The sequence below is a fragment of the Ipomoea triloba genome, chromosome 1 (genome assembly GCF_003576645.1).
Source record: "Ipomoea triloba cultivar NCNSP0323 chromosome 1, ASM357664v1".
NCBI classification, from domain to species: domain Eukaryota; kingdom Viridiplantae; phylum Streptophyta; class Magnoliopsida; order Solanales; family Convolvulaceae; genus Ipomoea; species Ipomoea triloba.
Genome location: NC_044916.1, coordinates 14,525,331 through 14,544,066, shown reverse-complemented (window position 1 = coordinate 14,544,066; position 18,736 = coordinate 14,525,331). Strand labels below are relative to the sequence as shown.

The 18,736-nt window shown below is 30.1% G+C and overlaps 3 protein-coding genes and 1 long non-coding RNA gene across 4 annotated transcripts; all 4 read right to left on the bottom strand.

Moving 5' to 3' along the window:
- Positions 1-340: 340 nt before the first annotated feature.
- LOC115998394 (glycine-rich cell wall structural protein 1-like) lies at positions 341-757 on the bottom strand. Its single transcript, XM_031238004.1, has one exon. It carries the CDS (start codon positions 755-757, stop codon positions 341-343), a length of 417 nt encoding a protein of 138 aa, XP_031093864.1.
- A 9,477-nt stretch (positions 758-10,234) lies between these two features.
- On the bottom strand, positions 10,235-11,116 carry LOC115998311 (ATP-dependent DNA helicase PIF1-like). Its single transcript, XM_031237884.1, has one exon. The coding sequence runs from the start codon at positions 11,114-11,116 to the stop codon at positions 10,235-10,237; it is 882 nt and encodes a 293-aa protein (XP_031093744.1).
- Positions 11,117-11,459: 343 nt separating this feature from the next.
- On the bottom strand, positions 11,460-12,341 carry LOC115998235 (ATP-dependent DNA helicase PIF1-like). Its single transcript, XM_031237774.1, has one exon. The coding sequence runs from the start codon at positions 12,339-12,341 to the stop codon at positions 11,460-11,462; it is 882 nt and encodes a 293-aa protein (XP_031093634.1).
- A 3,603-nt stretch (positions 12,342-15,944) lies between these two features.
- LOC116020470 lies at positions 15,945-16,394 on the bottom strand. Its single transcript, XR_004098805.1, has 3 exons — positions 16,334-16,394; positions 16,107-16,160; positions 15,945-15,994 (listed from the first exon to the last, which is right to left on the bottom strand). It is a non-coding gene; the product is annotated as an uncharacterized LOC116020470 (long non-coding RNA).
- Between the last annotated feature and the right edge of the window lie 2,342 nt (positions 16,395-18,736).

The following is an 18,736-nucleotide window of genomic DNA, read 5'->3' as shown; positions in this document are numbered from 1 at the left end:
GAGACACAAAATACACACTTTACACAATAATGAATTAACATAATTATATTAACCAGGTGATATGATATCATATATGATCACTTAGCCCGTAAGGGCAGCTCAAGTGGTAAGAGAGTTACACCTGCAGCCGAGAGGTCGTGGGTTCGAACCTCAAGCCCTTGAGTTTGTGCCGGTCAGCTATGGGTAACCTAGGCTGATTTACCTCCTTGTGGCTCTTTGCCGGCTAGGGTCACAGGGCGAGGGCTTTACCCACATACTCACATAGTGAGGAGTGGGGTTTACCTCGTTAATAAATATATGATCACTTATTGTTTATAATTCAAACCAAATTAAGCTGATTTTATTTGCCATTGCCACCGCTGCCGCTGCCACCATTGGCGCCGCCACCGGCAACTTCCCCTACACCATCGCTACCACCGGCACTACCTCCCCCACTAGCTCCGGAACCAAGCCCACCACCACCACTTAAACTGAATCCCAGAATTGTATTGCCGTTAGCCACGTCGCCACCACCTGCGACTCCACCACCTCCGATGCCTGGCAGGGCACCACCAAGTCCTCCACCCCCGCCGATGATGTCATTACTCAGCCCCCCTACAATGGTTCCAAGTCCTCCACCCCCGCCAACCCCGTTGGAAGCGCCGCCGCCACCGCCGGCAAGCAAACGGCGAGGCTGATACCAATCTGCTAAAACAACAACGTTAGTCAACAAAATGAGGAAAAGAAGAAGCTTAGTGGAATGGGCGATTAATCCCATTATGACTTTGGGGGAAAATTGAGGATTATTGCTTCAAATTAAAGGATAAGCTGAATGGTGCATGGCGATTCCCTTTCTTGCTCTTTTTATAGTGACAGAGGATTATTAAAATAAAAAAAAAAAATTGTCTTACATTAATTACTACTTTTTATTAGGTGTCAACTAACTTAAAAGAAAATTATTGCAATCTTGATATGTTTGTTTATTAATCATTGCTGGAAGAATGTGATATGGGTTGTAATATGGCAGGTTGTTCAATTCACTGTAAATATTACTGTATTTATTTGAGAAAATAACAATTTATATTCTTTTTATATTTTGTATAAAGCTGTAAATTTAGTCCTTAATTATTTACTACTTTAAAATTTAGTTATAAATTTTTAACAAAGTTACATATTAATCCGGAAAAAAAAGAGTAAATCATAGTATAGATAGCTCATCAAATGGGAGGCTATGGATTAAAAAAGTTTGATGACATTTTGGGTATTTTAGGCAAGTAAATATATGTACTTATTAGTTATACGTTGCACGTTTGTCGTTGTTTATACCTCAAAACTTCTATATATATGAGTTGTCTTAAATTAAATTATCATTTTTTTTATTTATAAATATGATTTGTTGATTATTCTCTAAACTATATTATTTAATATTTTATTAAGAAGATTAGTAACAGAGTATTATTAAAAAAAAAAAAACAAACAAACAAAACAAAATTAGTCTTACATTAATACTTGTCAACTTTGATTATTTATTTGTATAGTTTCCAGAAAAAAAAAAAAGAAGAAAATTATTACAATCTTGGTATGTTTGTTTATTAATCATTGCTGGAAGAATGTGATATGGGTTGATTATTAATCATTATTGCTGGAAGAATGTGATATGGGTTGTAAATTTGTAATATGGCAGGTTGTTCAATTCACTGTAAATATTACTGTATTTATTTGAGAAAATAACAATTTATATTCTTTTCATATTTTGTATTAAGCTGTAAATTTAGTCCTTAATTATTTACTACTTTAAAATTTAGCTTTAAAATTACTCTTACATTAATACTTGTTAACTTTGGTTATTTATTTGTATAGTTTCCAGAAAAAAAAAAAAAGAAAAGAAAGTTATTGCAATCTTGCTATGTTTGTTTATTACTCATTGCTGGAAGAATGTGATATGGGTAGTAATATAACATATTAGCATGTTGTTCAATTCACGGTAAGGATATGTTTGAAAAGTATATAAATGACTTCTGTAAATATTTTCTTAAAAATGACTTTTATTCCATAAAATATTTTTATTCCTCATATTTGGTTGTATTATGAAAAACTGACTTAATGTGTTTGGTTCATTTTATGAAAAATAGTTGAATTGTATAATTAAATATTTTAATTATTTTATTTATAACATAAAAATATGTATAATAATAATAAAACAGTTTGAAACATAATCCTACAATATTAAAAAATAAAGCAATATTTAAAAAAAAAAAACCAAAACAAAACAGAAACTGCATTGGTTTTCGCGCCGAAAACCAATTTGCTTGTTTTCAGTGGCTAAAAATTTGGAACTAGTTTTGGACTTCGGTTCGATTCTGGTGATATAGGAATCTTATTTTAGATATCCGAAAATTTCGGGTGATGCTTTTTATACCCGATATCCGAATCAAATTTAATTTAGATTGTTTTGGTTTAGATGAAATTATTTTATGTTTGTTTGGATATACTCAAAATTTTATTTTTATAAATTTTGAATTTTTTATTAATTTTATTATTTATATTTTTTCATATACTATCAAACTAAAACAAGACAAATACTAATAATTAACCAATAGACTTTTAAAAATTAATACTACCTCCGTCCCATTTTATGTGTCTGGTTCGTTTAACGAGGCTTGACTGAAGTTATTTTTGATCTAATTTTTCATAATATTATGTTTAGTATTAATATACAAAATTTATATATTTAGAAACTACACCAAAAGTACTATTAAACACAAAAAATCAAATTTAAAAATATGTAAAAATTACTAAAAAAAAAATAAACAAAGAAGAAAGAATTGGTTTGACCAATGAATAGTAAGTATGACAAGTAAAATGGGACAGAGGGAGTATATTATTAATTATGAAATACATTTAAAGCTATATATATAAATTATGTTTTTATATTATAATAAAATTTAAGTTAGTTCGGGTTTCAGGTCAGGTGTTGTAATACCCCGAAAATTTGGTCCATAGCAGCGAAAATTTATTTTGATCGTAGCATCGCTATATTTCGCGGTGTACCGAACCTAGCCCAATTTTGAGTTTTAGTCTGAGATAAATTTTTGGTTTCAAAATTATCCCTATTTAAATTTTATTCGGTTAAAAGTTATATTTTTAAACTATTCGGTAAAACTTTAATTTTATTCGGTTAAAAGTTATATTTTTACTCCTAGTTCATAGTTTTGGATAGAATTTTGTTGAACCCTATTTGTATTACCGTGTTTATGTTAGGGTTTTAAGAGCAAAGGTTGAATCCCGAGCTTCAATCTTCGAATTTCTTGTGTTCATAGTGAGATTGAGGTAAGTTACCCCTCAAGTTGGAATTATAGCTACTCAAAGTAGGTAATTGGTGAATTAATTTCCAATCCATGAAGTTGTATGTAATTTATGAACTTATTGTGTATTGGACATGTTGTACACATAAATTAGGAGTTATATATATATATATATTGTGTGTGTGTGTGGCGTGATATATATATATATTTATATATATGTGTGTGCACGTAGGTAGTAATACATATTATATATATATATATATATATATATATATATATATATATATATATTGTGTGTGTGGCGTAATATATATATGTGTATATAAGTAATACAATACATAATATATATATAAACATACTATATATATACCGTAACATATATATATATTATGTTGAAAAATATATGTATTATCCATATACATTATATCATGTACCATATACCTATTATATACCTATATTATATATTATATTACCAATTACATGCTATGAATATATATATTACAATATATACGTACTCTACTATATCTATATTACATATTGTATGTCATATGTATTATATATATATTATATTATATACCGTATATATATATAAGATATATATATATATATATATATGAGTATAGGTATGTTAATGTTATATATATATGTATAGGTATAGGTAGTGTATGTGAACTATGTGTTGTGAACATGAATAAGTAATAAAGTGCGTTGTGAGTATAGGAAAGAATCTAATAGTGTAATCATGCCATGTTGGTTGTTGTCGTGATATGTGAATTATGTACCACCGGTTGAATACATATGTTAATGAGTGTATAAGTAGGAAAGGTGAGTGTATTGTCGGAACAAGAGTAGTGAATGTTTAAAATGAATAAAACCTTAGTTTCAAGAAGTTAAGAGGACCTTGTTGTCTTTTTACCTCGGGCTATAATTACCGAAGGTTGTCATTGAAATATGTACGGTTGTATTCGTACTTAGGCGAAGTCTATTCGCCGAGTCTCTACGTCACTCATGTATGGCTAGACTGTGGGGGTGTGCACACTTAAGCGTATTGACTCCGTCGTCTCCGGGTTGGTGTCATTTTAATGGACCTAGGCGGGGCCACACTAGGGGCCATTCTAATGAACCATCGTCCAAGGGACTGAGAAGAAAACTTGGGTAATGACCGCAAGCCCATGTTCCAGGTTCAATCGGTCAACGACAAGGAATATTCAACATTTCCTATAAGGCCTCATACTTTGAAATGAAACTAAGTCGAGTTTTCATATGTAGTGGTTAAATTAATGGCTATGTTAAGACGTGTGGTACTAGTTCCAAGAACTAGTCGTGTGATGTCTGAGAAATGGGATATTGTGAAGATGTCAAGTATGGTGGTGAAAATTCACGCGTGTAATGTGAATGTGATAACTTTATGCTTATTTATATAATCGTAATTTACAAGCATGAAAGCATGTCAATCAATAGGAAATTCTATGCTATGGTCAATTGGTAAGTTAAATCATCTTTACCTATAAATGAGAAGCTTATGGGTTCTTACTTAGCCGTCGTGCTAACGGGTGCTTCATTGTTGCCCTTTAACAGATGTCATCTAGCAATGAGTCGTATAGTTCGGTAACTTCACCGAACTATAATGGCTCAGTTTTTGGATATGGAGACTATATACAGCATATGATAGGGGAAGACCCCTATGTACCCGGCTACACTCTGCTAGCTCCTGACGATTCCTCTTCATCATCCAGCTCTTTTGTGTGTCTAAAACTCTATTTTTGTGTACATATTCTGCAACAGTCTTAGTAGATCAATTGCCAAACTTGGCATTGTGAATATATATATACATCTAATTTATGTTTTGGGGTACTAAGGATGTCGTTATCACACTTATGGATTTATATAAATATATATGTGTTGGAATGTTTAACTTATACCTCAACTGTTGTCGAGTTAGTTAGTTGTGAATTGTTACAGGTTTATGGGAAGTGGGTGTAGGTCAGGGAAATTAGCCTGTGCACCTAGCGATGAACCGCTAAAGGTTAGCTGGGTTCGCCCTAGGTGTAGCGGTGATGCTCCCGGTTGTAAGGTTGACCAACCCGGGGTGTCACAGGTGTAGATAAATCTTTTACACCCGATATCCGAACTAAAATTATATTCGGATATACCAAATTTTAAAATATTCGAACCGATAACTATTTGAGTTCTTCAAAAATTTAAAATTCGATTCGGGTTTCGGGTTTTAGTTCGGATAATTTGAATTATACTCATCCCTATCTAGCACAATAATTTCCATCTTGTTTCAGGCGAACCAGAGTGCCAAATGTTCGTAAATTTAGTTATAATTTTTTAACAAAGTTACATATTAATGGGGAAAAAAGAGAGTAAATTTGTAACACCCTAAAATTTCGATTTCCGAGCTTACTATAAATAGACTTACTATAATTAGAATTTTAGCATACCATTTATTTCAAGTCCAAAAATAAATAAAACCAAAGTACTTTAATCCACGGGTGTTACCGCCACACCTAACCCTACTTGGCTAGATGCAAGGCTAAACAACACAATCCAAGAATAAAAACAGTGTTCAGAGTCTTAATTCAAAAACAAAATTAGAAATCCCTAATACAAAGATTCTAAGCCTTGAAAAGCCCTCGGGATCTCGGTCTACCTTCAACTGATGATATCCAGACCTCAGGTTGATCTTTGAGAAGGTTCCAGCTCCTTTTAATTGGTCAATCAAATCATCGATTCTAGGCAAAGGGTACCTGTTCTTCACCGTCACTTGGTTAAGCTCCCGGTAGTCAATGCAGAGCCTTAAACTACCATCTTTCTTCTTAACGAATAGCACTGGCGCGCCCCACGGAGAAACACTCGGCCGGATGTAGCCCTTATCCAGCAGCTCTTGCAGCTGCTCTTTCAATTCTTGCATCTCCTTCAGTGCCATCCTGTAAGGCGTCTTTGAGATTGGTGCAGTTCCAGGCACTAAGTCAATAACAAATTCTATCTCCCTTTCTGGTGGCATGCCGGGTATCTCTTCTGGAAAGATATCGGGAAAATCTCAATGATATGCAGATATAAGGGATCTTCAAACTCATCTCGTTGAATCGGATTCGAATTCTGGTTCGAAAGACCTCTTGCTTGTTGTCCAGTTGAATATGCTTTATCATCTTCTGCCATTACCGTTGCGGCATAGCTACGATGGAGCTCTGATACCATGATGAGAAACTCAGCTCATAATAATGAGAGCAAAGAATTGTATTGATGAAGCTTTGGGTTTACAGTGAAAAAGATTGGAAACGCTTACAGCTAAAATGAACAGAAGCTAAAGCTTATATACAAGACATGGGACCAAACGTTTGTAACTATGTTTTGAATTTGCAAGAAAGCCCTTTAAGCTTTATGAAGTTTAAGCAAAAGCAGCTTTTCTTCTAGATTGCATAAGTCTTCCTTGTTTCATCATATGGAACACTGGCCACAGAACTTTGACTCAATAATCTGTAATATACTGTACTAATAAGCTTAAGGCTTATTAACCATTTTATTTTATTTCATTCATGTTTCATAAAATGTATTGGAACGACTTGATAATGTGGATTGATGATTATATTATTACTTGAACATAATGTGGATTGATAATATTTTAGAAGTATGTTATTTTTTAGAATTGTGTTTTAGTAGGTCATTGTAGTTTTATATTAATATTTTAAGATCTTATATTACTATTTAAAAATAATAATTATAAATAAAATTTTGAAAAAATACTTGAAAAATTTGACAGAATATAAGTTTTCCGACGGAATATTTGTTGCACTCATGCGACGGAATCGCGATAAAATAACGACCAAAAAAAATATGGTGACTTAATATTCGTTTTCAAAAATTTGCCTTGCCTTATTCTGTCGCCATTTTTCGCGCCGGAATAATTCCGTCGCGTACAAAAATACGACAAGCAATAGACAACGGAACGGATTCCGTCGTAATTCCGTCGCAAAACGTGATTTGCGACGGAATTTTCCTATTTCGCAACGGAATTTTTCTGTCACAATTCGTGATTTTTCTTGTAGTGATAGATGCAAAAAGATCAAATTAATCATTGTTAATCCTGGACGTTGATTTAGGTAAGATCAATGGCTTACATTTAACCGTAGAACTGTACATGACGCACCCAACCGCACGGGAACTGAATCCGCTATATATATTGATAAATGCCAAAATGTTCATGTTTTCACATTGCATTTAAGTTTATTTTCCTTGTCATTTGTTATAATTTTGCCCAAAATGTTCTCATTTGATTCATTTGTGTGTTTAGGCCCAATTCTTGGTGATTTAGATGAATTGAATGATTTTTGGAGCATTTCGGATGCATGTAGAGTCAATGGGAGCCAATGAGAAGCTATGAAGACGGGAGAAACACCTCTAAGAGAGCCAAATTATGGTGTTTTTTTAATGGTCTTGGTCATTTGGACAAACAAAGACAAAATTGGAGCAAAAGAGCAAGAAGTTGAGATTCCCGCACAATTCATCCACTGCTATGTTTTTTGACCATATCTCTGCGTAGGAATGTCCAAATCAAGTGATTTTTATATCATTGGAAAGCTAACTTGAAGGGCTACAACTTTGATGAAGACAACAAATGCTAATTAAAAAGATTTAGGGGTAAACATTAGCCTAGAAGACGGGAAATGTGCACAGAAATCCTTCCCGCAGATGGCCACAATTGTGGCCACGGGTCTGGCTACGCCCGTGGCCACACCTGTGGCCACTGGGCAGTATGCCCCGCATTTATGGCCACGGGCTTGTCCACACCTGTGGCCATGCTCGTGGCCAGCCTTTCTTGCTTGTATTTAACCTCATTTTTAGCCATTTCAACTCGGTTCCGACCCATTTTAGAAGCCTAACTTCTCTCTTTCATTTTCTTTGATATTTTTAGGTTAGATTAGGCTTATATTTAGGTTCCTAAACATTTTGGAAACTTGGATTGAAGCATTTACACTTGGATTTCAAGGATTTCATATCCATTTTCACTAGATAAGTTCTTCTTCTCTTTATTTCATTTCTTGCAATTTACTTTCTTGTTTTATTGATTTGATCTTTATCTTGTGTTTGTTATGGAATTCCTTGTTGATTATGAATCTTGTGTTATTTTTAATTATGCTTATGTGTGATTAGTTCTCCTTGGAGGGAGGTAGGGATGTAGGCTAGGTATTTGATGGATGATTTTGAATTGGTTAATGAAAGTTGAGACATGACTTTGATGTTGTTGATTGACATGATTATTTGAGTCACGATTAGGGAGTGACAACCTAATCTAAGTTGAAGGAGTTGATCAACCATGCTTCACCTTTGAGAAAAGGGGAGTGTGTGATGTTATGAACACCAAGTGTTTGATGAAATGCCTCTTAGACATTCTTGAGTCATGGGATGACCTTGAGAAAGGCTTCCATATTGTTATATGACATCTATCACCTTTTGGTCCCCAATTTGGTTTCAAAATCTTGACCTACCTTTAGTTCGATCATATCTACCTCCACTTTATTATCAATTGTTTTCATTATAGTTTGTTGTTCGATATTGTGTTTGTATCTAAATCAACCCTTCGGTTTAGCTAGATTTCCATAAGGAACATTAGTATCTTATGCTTGGAACACTAAAGCTCAACTCCTATCACCAATCCTTGTAAGAACGATATCCGGTGTAAGGATACCCTCTTACACATCCACTCACCCAAAACACTACATCATACACACACACACACATACACACACACACACACACACATCAAGGCAAGGGTTGAAGATATTTTTAGAATAGGAAAATGGGCTTGAATATTTTATAAGATCAATAATATATTATTAATAGCTTGGGATATGCAATTCAAAGTCTCAACATGTATAATTTTAGAATAATACACATGCGCTAAGTCAAATATATATGAAATATATTTTTAGAAATAAGCTCTTGTAGTATAATTACTTCATTAAATATTTTTAGACTGTGAGACTACGATACACGCAATAATGACTGGTCTTCCTTACAAAAAATAAGCAAAAGTTTCTATGGATCGTGGTCTACACAGCTTTGTGGACCATGGTCCAAAATAGTGTCGTTGCTTTTAATGAAAAGAAGCTGCACCCGTTCTGTGTATTTAATTTTGTTTGTATAACATATTCAGTTTCATTTTATATACATTGTAGTTTCATTTTAGCACAACTAAAGTTTCATCATTTTGTTTCGACTACAGTTTCATTTGACATTATACATACAATAGTCTTATTACAGTGAAACATGTTATTGATGTCATTAAACGACGACAAATTTTACTGTGGGCCATGGTCTTGTAGCAGCGTGGACCATAAAGTATGTATCATTTTAATCATACTTAATTTCATTTGACAATATTGCTATGTTTTTTAGTTTTATTTTTCCCTCCACACTAGCTAGTTTCATTATAACAACTAGTATTTTACCCGTGCGATGCAAGGATGAAATTTTTTTATTAGATATTTTAATAATAAATTAGAGGTTAAATTATAAACAGTAAATAATTATCATATTTTTAGTGTATATTTGTTCAATGATAAGATAAGTGTAAAAGTATGAATAATATATTTCTCGATATTTAATGTCATTACTATCTAAATAAATATGGGAAAAAGTGTAAATAATTTTAAAAATCATTAAGATGTTTAAAGATTCTTGGAATCAAACTGTATTTTAATGTTTTTTTTTAAATTACTTGATTTAAAATAGTTTTGATCCCATATTTTTTTTTGTATAATAAATATGTTTGAAAAGTTTAAAAAAAAAATAGTATACAATAGTCTGGAATTAAAAAAATCGCGAAATTAAAACATAATGACTTTAATTACTACTGTAGTAAATTTTGTTTTGAAAGTAAAGAAGATAATAAATTTAATAACAATTATAAAGTTAAAATATTATTTTAGAATGAAGTCGAATATTTACAAATTCTTAAAAACTTCCTTGTATAGAATGTTTGCTGTTGAAGTTTTTCTGGTGCTTTCACTGTCACAAATCAATATTTTCAGCCCTTCTGGAGTAGTGACCCTAGAAACTGCAACATATAATTGTCCATGACTAAAGACAGGTTTTTTCAAGAATAGGCCTACATGAGAAAGGGATTGTCTTTGACTCTTATTAATTGTCATTGCATATGAGACAATTAATGGAAATTGTCTTCTTTGAAATTTAAACGGCAACCTCAAGTCTGATAGAGTAAGTGACATTCTCGGTATGAGTACTTTCTCACCTGCACTGGTTCCGGACAATATCCTTGCTTCTAGAACATGGTTTCCAAGTTTAGTAATTACCATTCTTGTGCCATTACATAAACCAATTGAGTGATCAATATTTCTTAATAGCATAACTGGAGTGCCAACTTTCAATGTCAATGCATGATTGGGTACACCTGAACAGTTGATTCCATTTAAAAATTCTGGACTGTGAACATCAGCTAACATATCAACATTAGAATCAGATTTGCAAGTACTATCACAACTGAAATATGTAATTCCATCAGACGTGTTTAAAGAACTCATATATTCATTTATAGAATGTACCACGTCAAGTGTTGGTGCCAATATCGCCCTTTTTTGTAAGTACGATGGATCATCAATTATACTTGAGAATGATGGATACGTGCTTTCCACAATTGTTTTAATGGGATCTGTAGAATACTGTAAGAGTATTTGTCTAGGTATCTCTATGTATTCACATTCATTTGTTTGCCCCTCAATTTTGCCATCTCCAATTTTTGCAATCCATTCAGAAAAATGTTTCAGTTGTGCATAATCATTATTTGAGGATGAGTTTTGGAGTCTCATATTCTTTGTCAAGCGTAGGACTTTACAATACCTCCATAGGTAAGATGCATTTATTGTTGCATGCACAATATCTTGTCCTTTTTTTTATATTATTATTATTATTATATTATTATTATTATTATTATTATTATATAAAAGATAAATTTCCCAAACCACAAATCCCTACCTAAATGGCAAAACAAATCCGTATANATACAATAGTCTGGAATTAAAAAAAATCTCGAAATTAAAACATAATTACTTTAATTACTACTGTAGTAAATTTTGTTTTGAAAGTAAAGAAGATAATAAATTTAATAACAATTATAAAGTTAAAATATTATTTTAGAATGAAGTCGAATATTTACAAATTCTTAAAAACTTCCTTGTATAGAATGTTTGCTGTTGAAGTTTTTCTGGTGCTTTCACTGTCACAAATCAATATTTTCAGCCCTTCTGGAGTAGTGACCCTAGAAACTGCAACATATAATTGTCCATGACTAAAGACAGGTTTTTTCAAGAATAGGCCTACATGAGAAAGGGATTGTCTTTGACTCTTATTAATTGTCATTGCATATGAGACAATTAATGGAAATTGTCTTCTTTGAAATTTAAACGGCAACCTCAAGTCTGATAGAGTAAGTGACATTCTCGGTATGAGTACTTTCTCACCTGCACTGGTTCCGGACAATATCCTTGCTTCTAGAACATGGTTTCCAAGTTTAGTAATTACCATTCTTGTGCCATTACATAAACCAATTGAGTGATCAATATTTCTTAATAGCATAACTGGAGTGCCAACTTTCAATGTCAATGCATGATTGGGTACACCTGAACAGTTGATTCCATTTAAAAATTCTGGACTGTGAACATCAGCTAACATATCAACATTAGAATCAGATTTGCAAGTACTATCACAACTGAAATATGTAATTCCATCAGACGTGTTTAAAGAACTCATATATTCATTTATAGAATGTACCACGTCAAGTGTTGGTGCCAATATCGCCCTTTTTTGTAAGTACGATGGATCATCAATTATACTTGAGAATGATGGATACGTGCTTTCCACAATTGTTTTAATGGGATCTGTAGAATACTGTAAGAGTATTTGTCTAGGTATCTCTATGTATTCACATTCATTTGTTTGCCCCTCAATTTTGCCATCTCCAATTTTTGCAATCCATTCAGAAAAATGTTTCAGTTGTGCATAATCATTATTTGAGGATGAGTTTTGGAGTCTCATATTCTTTGTCAAGCGTAGGACTTTACAATACCTCCATAGGTAAGATGCATTTATTGTTGCATGCACAATATCTTGTCCTTTTTTTTATATTATTATTATTATTATATTATTATTATTATTATTATTATTATATAAAAGATAAATTTCCCAAACCACAAATCCCTACCTAAATGGCAAAACAAATCCGTACTATTTACAATAGTCAATAATAAAAATTCACATAGTATTCCTAATTCATAAGCTTAAAAGTATATCAATTTCCATGAATTGTGTTTATAGAAAAAAATTAAAGAATTCCTAATGGTATCTGAATTTCCAATCATTGGCTAACAAAAAAAAAAACTTAATTATTAATTTAATAAAAAAATATATTACCGTCTGTACGATTTGTGGGACTTAGCCATGACTGTTTTATGGAGGTTGGTTCCAGCAACTGCTTCATGAGTATTATAGCCTAAATGTGTAGTTTGAAAAGAGTATAGAATAATATAGCTTAAAACTTAGTTGAAAGACATCTTCAAAAAAAACTTAGTTCAAAGACAACAATTTGGTATTTATACTTCTGTGATGTAATATTTTAGTTAAAAGAATAATATATATTTTGATTCTGCTCATATTTAGAATGATTATCAATGAATATTTGATTTTAATTTATACACCATAATAAATTCAACAAATTTATAATTATTTTATGATTTGGTAAATATAAAATAAATGATTCTGCTCATATTTGTAATGATTTTTTAACAATTATATATATATATATATATATATATATATATATATATATATCAAAACCTTAGTAGAGCCATTTTTTTTTCCTATTCAAAATTTGAATATTTGTATTTTATAAACAAAAAAATTGAAAAGTACATAAATAATACTTTTTTGTTAAGAAAAATAAGTAACAAATTTAATTTCTACTACTGTGTTATTCCTATAACATATTAAGATAAATAGAAAAAAGTAAAAAAAATAGAATTGAAATGAAATTAAATTGATTTATGGCCTACTCTTTTATGAAAACACAAAAATAAAATATTGTTATAAAAAAAATAAATAATATTTTTACACTACAATTGTGTTGTTCTTCACATTGTCCCTATTATTATTATTATTATTATTATTATTATTATTATTATTATTATTATTATTATTATTATTATATATTTTGGGACTTAGTCGTGACTGTTTTATTGAGGTTGATTCCAGCAGCTGTTTCATGAGTATTATAGTCAAAATGTATAGTTTTTAAAGAGTATGGAATAATGTAGCTTAAAACTTAGTTGAAAGACAATAGGTTTGTATTTATACTTCTGTGATGTAATCTTTTAGTTAAATGAATACTATATATTTTGATTCTGCTCATATTTAGAATGATTATCAATGTATATATTTTGATTCTGCTCATATTTAGAATGATTATCAATGAATATATTTTGATTCTGCTCATATTTAGAATGATTATCAATGAATATTTGATTTTTCTGCTCATATTTAGAATGATTATCAATGAATATTTGATTTAAATTTACACCATAATAAATTCAACAAATTTATAATTATTTTATTGATTTGGTACGTATAAAATAAAGATTTTGCTCATATCTGTAATTATTTTCAACAATATTTGTTTCTATTTTACATTGTGGTGTTGACAGAAATAACATCCGTAATATATAATTTAAGGAATTAATATAAATTTTTATATAAATTTTTAAAATATATTGTAGTTAGGGTGCTTGATTATGTTCAAATGTTTGTTTTGATAAGCCTATTTTTTAACAATTAAATACAATTTGATTTCTTAATTATACTATTACTAAATTTCATTTCATTTTTTATGAGTAAATTGAATCAGGTAGTTTGTTATTATATAATTTTTTTGAGTACTACTGCAAATGTTACAATGTAGTATCTGTTCATTTGAAATTATATATTTATATATATATATATATATATATATATATATATATATATATAGATAGATAGATAGATAGTTAATATTTTTATAATCTAAGAGTAATAAAAAATCTCATAAAAAAAGATTTAAAAAAATATAATATATGGAAATAAATATATTTAATGAAACATTTAATAGCACAAAAATCTGGTTTATAACAGAAATCCAATTTATTTTTTGAAAACAGAAATCCAATTTATTAAAACATGACAAATTAAAAAAATACTTACACCAACATAAATGCAAACTAATTCAACATAACTTTCAAACTTTATGAACAAATGTAATAAATAATTCACCAAATAACTCCACCATTGTTCAATTTCAAGGTTTTTCTATCTTCACAATCGATTTTGACTTCTTTCCAACATTGGATGAAAATGAATCATTCAAGGTACGTTTAATGCTGTTACTGGAAGATCCAGATCCAATTATTTCAACATCAACGTCTTTTTTGAGATCTTTTATTGGTGTTGTGACCTCACCACCTGAAGACAATTCCTATAAAAAAATGTTTCTATAATTTATGTTGTCTAATATTTTCAAAGCTAAAAGAATAAATATAAACATAGTTTATTATATAACAAAGATAAATTACCTCAACACTGTTATCTTGACCATGTTGGAATGTAGAAAAAGCATCTGAATCCTATACAATGAAAGTATATATATTATTTACTTTGTATTATTTAAAAATTAATTACAAATTAAATATGAGGTATTTCCAACCTAGCTCTCGAGCACCATACTATCACGAACTTTTGAAATAAGTCCTGGTTCACGACAAAGTTTCATTACGGTCCAAGATCCATAAAAATTTGATAGGTGCTCTGGCTTTACTTGAACCTTAAACAGAAGGGTTTGGTGAACTACAACATTCATTTTCGGGGGAAACGAATCCATTTCATCCTATACAATAAAGGATTTGAATTAGTATAATTCTAAAAAAATAAAAGAGAAATTGAATATAATACAATAACAATTAGTTCTAACCTCCACATAAGATTTTTTTAATTCAGATGCAGATTTTCCAAATAAATCATTGCATTCACGATCCCATAGTTGGAAGGCTGCATTCCCAATCGCATCAGAGACTCTTATGGTAACTTTATATCTAAAGGTACCATTGGGCCAATATTTATTGCATTTCAAGCAATGAAAACGATTCAATGACGGTTCTAATTTTTTTATGCACCTATTACAGGATAAATAACACCAATCTCCAATATTTTGAAAAGCCACAATTTTGGCTAACACCCAAAAGCTTCCAACCTATATGTTTACAATTACAAAAAATCAAATAGTAATTTGAGAAAGAATATTTATGATTTTAAATTTACACTTGTGTTGACAATTGTAGTAAATTAAATATACACACCTCAGGAGCATCGTACAACTGACTAATATTCCGGATTGTCTCAGTGTTGATCTCATCTGCTATTGTAGATGATGATATTGTTGATGTACTAATTGAAACCTTTGGTGTAAGAGTCACATCCCCCTTATAATTTTATTTAATATTATTCAAATTATATAAAAAGTATTAATAAAATTAAATATTCAAATTTAGTACGATTTAATGTTTCAAATTCAAAATATACGTACAATAATTTGAAACCAACAATTTGCTGACAATTATTATCCATCACAAGCTTAGTGGCACCAAATGTATTTGTGATTGAAACCTCACCTAATGAATAAGATAACAAAGATTAACATTATAGGATGTTTTATATTTTTAATAAAAAATAATGTAATAAATTTACAAAGAATAACACGTGATGATGAAATTAGGTATTTACCATTATACATTTTTGCACGACACATCTGAATTATCAACACAACAGGTTCCGGATCTGGGTGGTCCACAAGTGGGAGCAATAAATCAACATATTGGTCCCAGAAAGTACATCTTAAAGTTTTTTTCCTGTATATAGTTGTAAAATAAATAATATTTATTTTCAAATATAGTAACATAAAAAAATAATAAAATTGTAATATTTAAAAATAGATTTTAAACATTACTTACTCATGATCTTGAATAACAATCTCCATGAATCTTTTTTGTTTCCCAGAAACTAATGTAGTGCAAGGTGATTGCATAGATACAATAAAGCCAATCAAATCTATTTTAACAAATATATAACTGTAAATAATTAAATTAGATAACATATGCTAGAAGATGAATTTATTATATACAAAACAATATTACCAAATAATTCTGAATAAATTATATCTTCTGGTTTAAGTTGGCCAAACTCCTTGAATTTATAAATATTGTTTGGGAAACTGGTATCTGCATGTTCAATCACTTTTGTGCCCCGCATGGAACTGAGCATGTATTTGTGTTGAGTGGTTTTGAATGCCATAGAATTGTTGGAAACAATGAAATTATTTATTCCGTATAAACATCCCTCATCAAGCATACACTTGAATTTTTCAACATGTAGTTGTTTGAATGTCAAGTGTATACGGGTACCCTGATATATTAATAATAAAATAGGAATTGTGAATGAATGTACCCAAAAAAAAAACAAATTTTACCGATTTTTTCAATGCAAACAAAACATAAAACTTTGTATTAAAAAAAACAATGATATACAAAAATTTAAAAAGAAAGAAAAAAAAAACAAACTTAAAACAACAATTGATAAAGCCAAATAATAAATAATAAATAATAAATTATAAATTATAATTAATAATAATAATAATATAAACAAATTTGTAGAGGGGTTTATAGAACATATATATATGAATATGAATTAGAAAATATATATTATACCTCTACATCTTCCAGCACAGATTCTAAGGTTGCACCTCTGTTGTTCTTTACTTCGTAAATACGAATCAATCGTACTATTATTGACCACTCAGTGTTGTAGGCGTTTATCTTATTGAGTGTAACAAAAGTAGGGGCCATTATAGATATAATTTTTTTGCTATGCTATGAGGCTATAGTAGTTCTAATATATAGTGAATGCTGTAAAATAAGTTGAATTTTCATATTGATTTATATAGTGGTATGAGATTTATTACATAAGAGATTTATTTGGAAAATAATAATAATAATTGATTAATAATTATTATTGATTGATTATTTATTAATTACAAATGAGTAAATATAATCCTTGACTGTATTCTAATTAGGTAAAATTAGGTAATTAGGGTGGTTGTTTGTTGGACTAAGTCAAATCGTAGAGTATAATGTGTATTTTCATTCCCGTACTTTTCTGTTTATAACCAATTTATTTATCTACTACACACGTTAATTCTTTTGATTCTGGGGTTGTGAACAACCAATTCCTCCTAATATGCAGTTATCAAAAACTAATAAAATGATTGATGTACAAATTATTCTTTGTGCATCTATATTTATATATATCCTAATATGCAGTTATCAAAAACTAATAAAATGATTGCACAATTTCAGTCAATATCCATTTATATATAACCAGGCCATATATATGTTAATCTTATTAATTATGTTTTGATTCCGTTTGTGCATATATCCATAATAGTAACCAATGATCCAGCACCCATGCTTTCATCTTGAAACCTTCGGCCATTATCCACCTTTAATATCCATTATATTCTTTTCATTTAATTATATTAATTTATTATTTATGTTTTGACTAAAATGCCCTCCAGGTTTTGGGGGGAAAAGCTTTCCAGGAACTTGTGTTATTATATATATATAGATATGAAAGTTTCATTTGATAATATACATTATTGTTTGTGCTATACTTTTTTTTTTTTTTTTTTNTTTTTTTTTTTTTTTTTTGGTTTCATTTTTCCACACAAACTAGTTTAATTATAATGATGTTGAAGTATTATTTTAATTGCACTTCAGGTCGTTTGATAATATATATTATTGTATTGCTCTGGATTTTAGTTTCATTTTTCACGCACACTAATTTTATTATAGCAATACTAAAGTATTATTTTATTTATACTACAGTTTCATTTGACAATATTGTGCTCTGTTTTTTACTTTCATTTTTATACACACTAATTTGATTATAATAACACTAAAGTATCATTTTAATTCTACTACAGTTTAATTCAACGATATCAGTCCACTGTATAACAACTTTTAAACGACGAGGTACTTTCTTGCCACACCCTGAACTATGTCCGATTGTTCATGTCGCATTCTGATCTTTCAGAACATATATTTTGATCCACTTACCAATTATTTTTTTCCATCTAGAACTTTTGACAAGTTAGTTACAGGTTACAGGTAATAATAAGTTGGACATTGGATTTTTTTTTCTTTTTTTTTTCTTTTTTCTACACTCACGTCTTCCTCCCTCAACCCCCAGAACCCGTTTACACATTCGTCAAGTCCTTTGCACCTGCGGCCGTGGCTGAACTCCTCGTTTTCCAACTACTAGATGAAGAGCTTCATAGCTTCGCAGCTTGGAGATTAGGG

Bases quoted from the DNA above. Each gene is read 5' to 3' on its own strand.
- LOC115998311 (XM_031237884.1), bottom strand. From the start codon at position 11,116: ATGAGACTCCAAAACTCATCCTCAAATAATGATTATGCACAACTGAAA.
- LOC115998235 (XM_031237774.1), bottom strand. From the start codon at position 12,341: ATGAGACTCCAAAACTCATCCTCAAATAATGATTATGCACAACTGAAA.
- LOC115998394 (XM_031238004.1), bottom strand. From the start codon at position 757: ATGGGATTAATCGCCCATTCCACTAAGCTTCTTCTTTTCCTCATTTTG.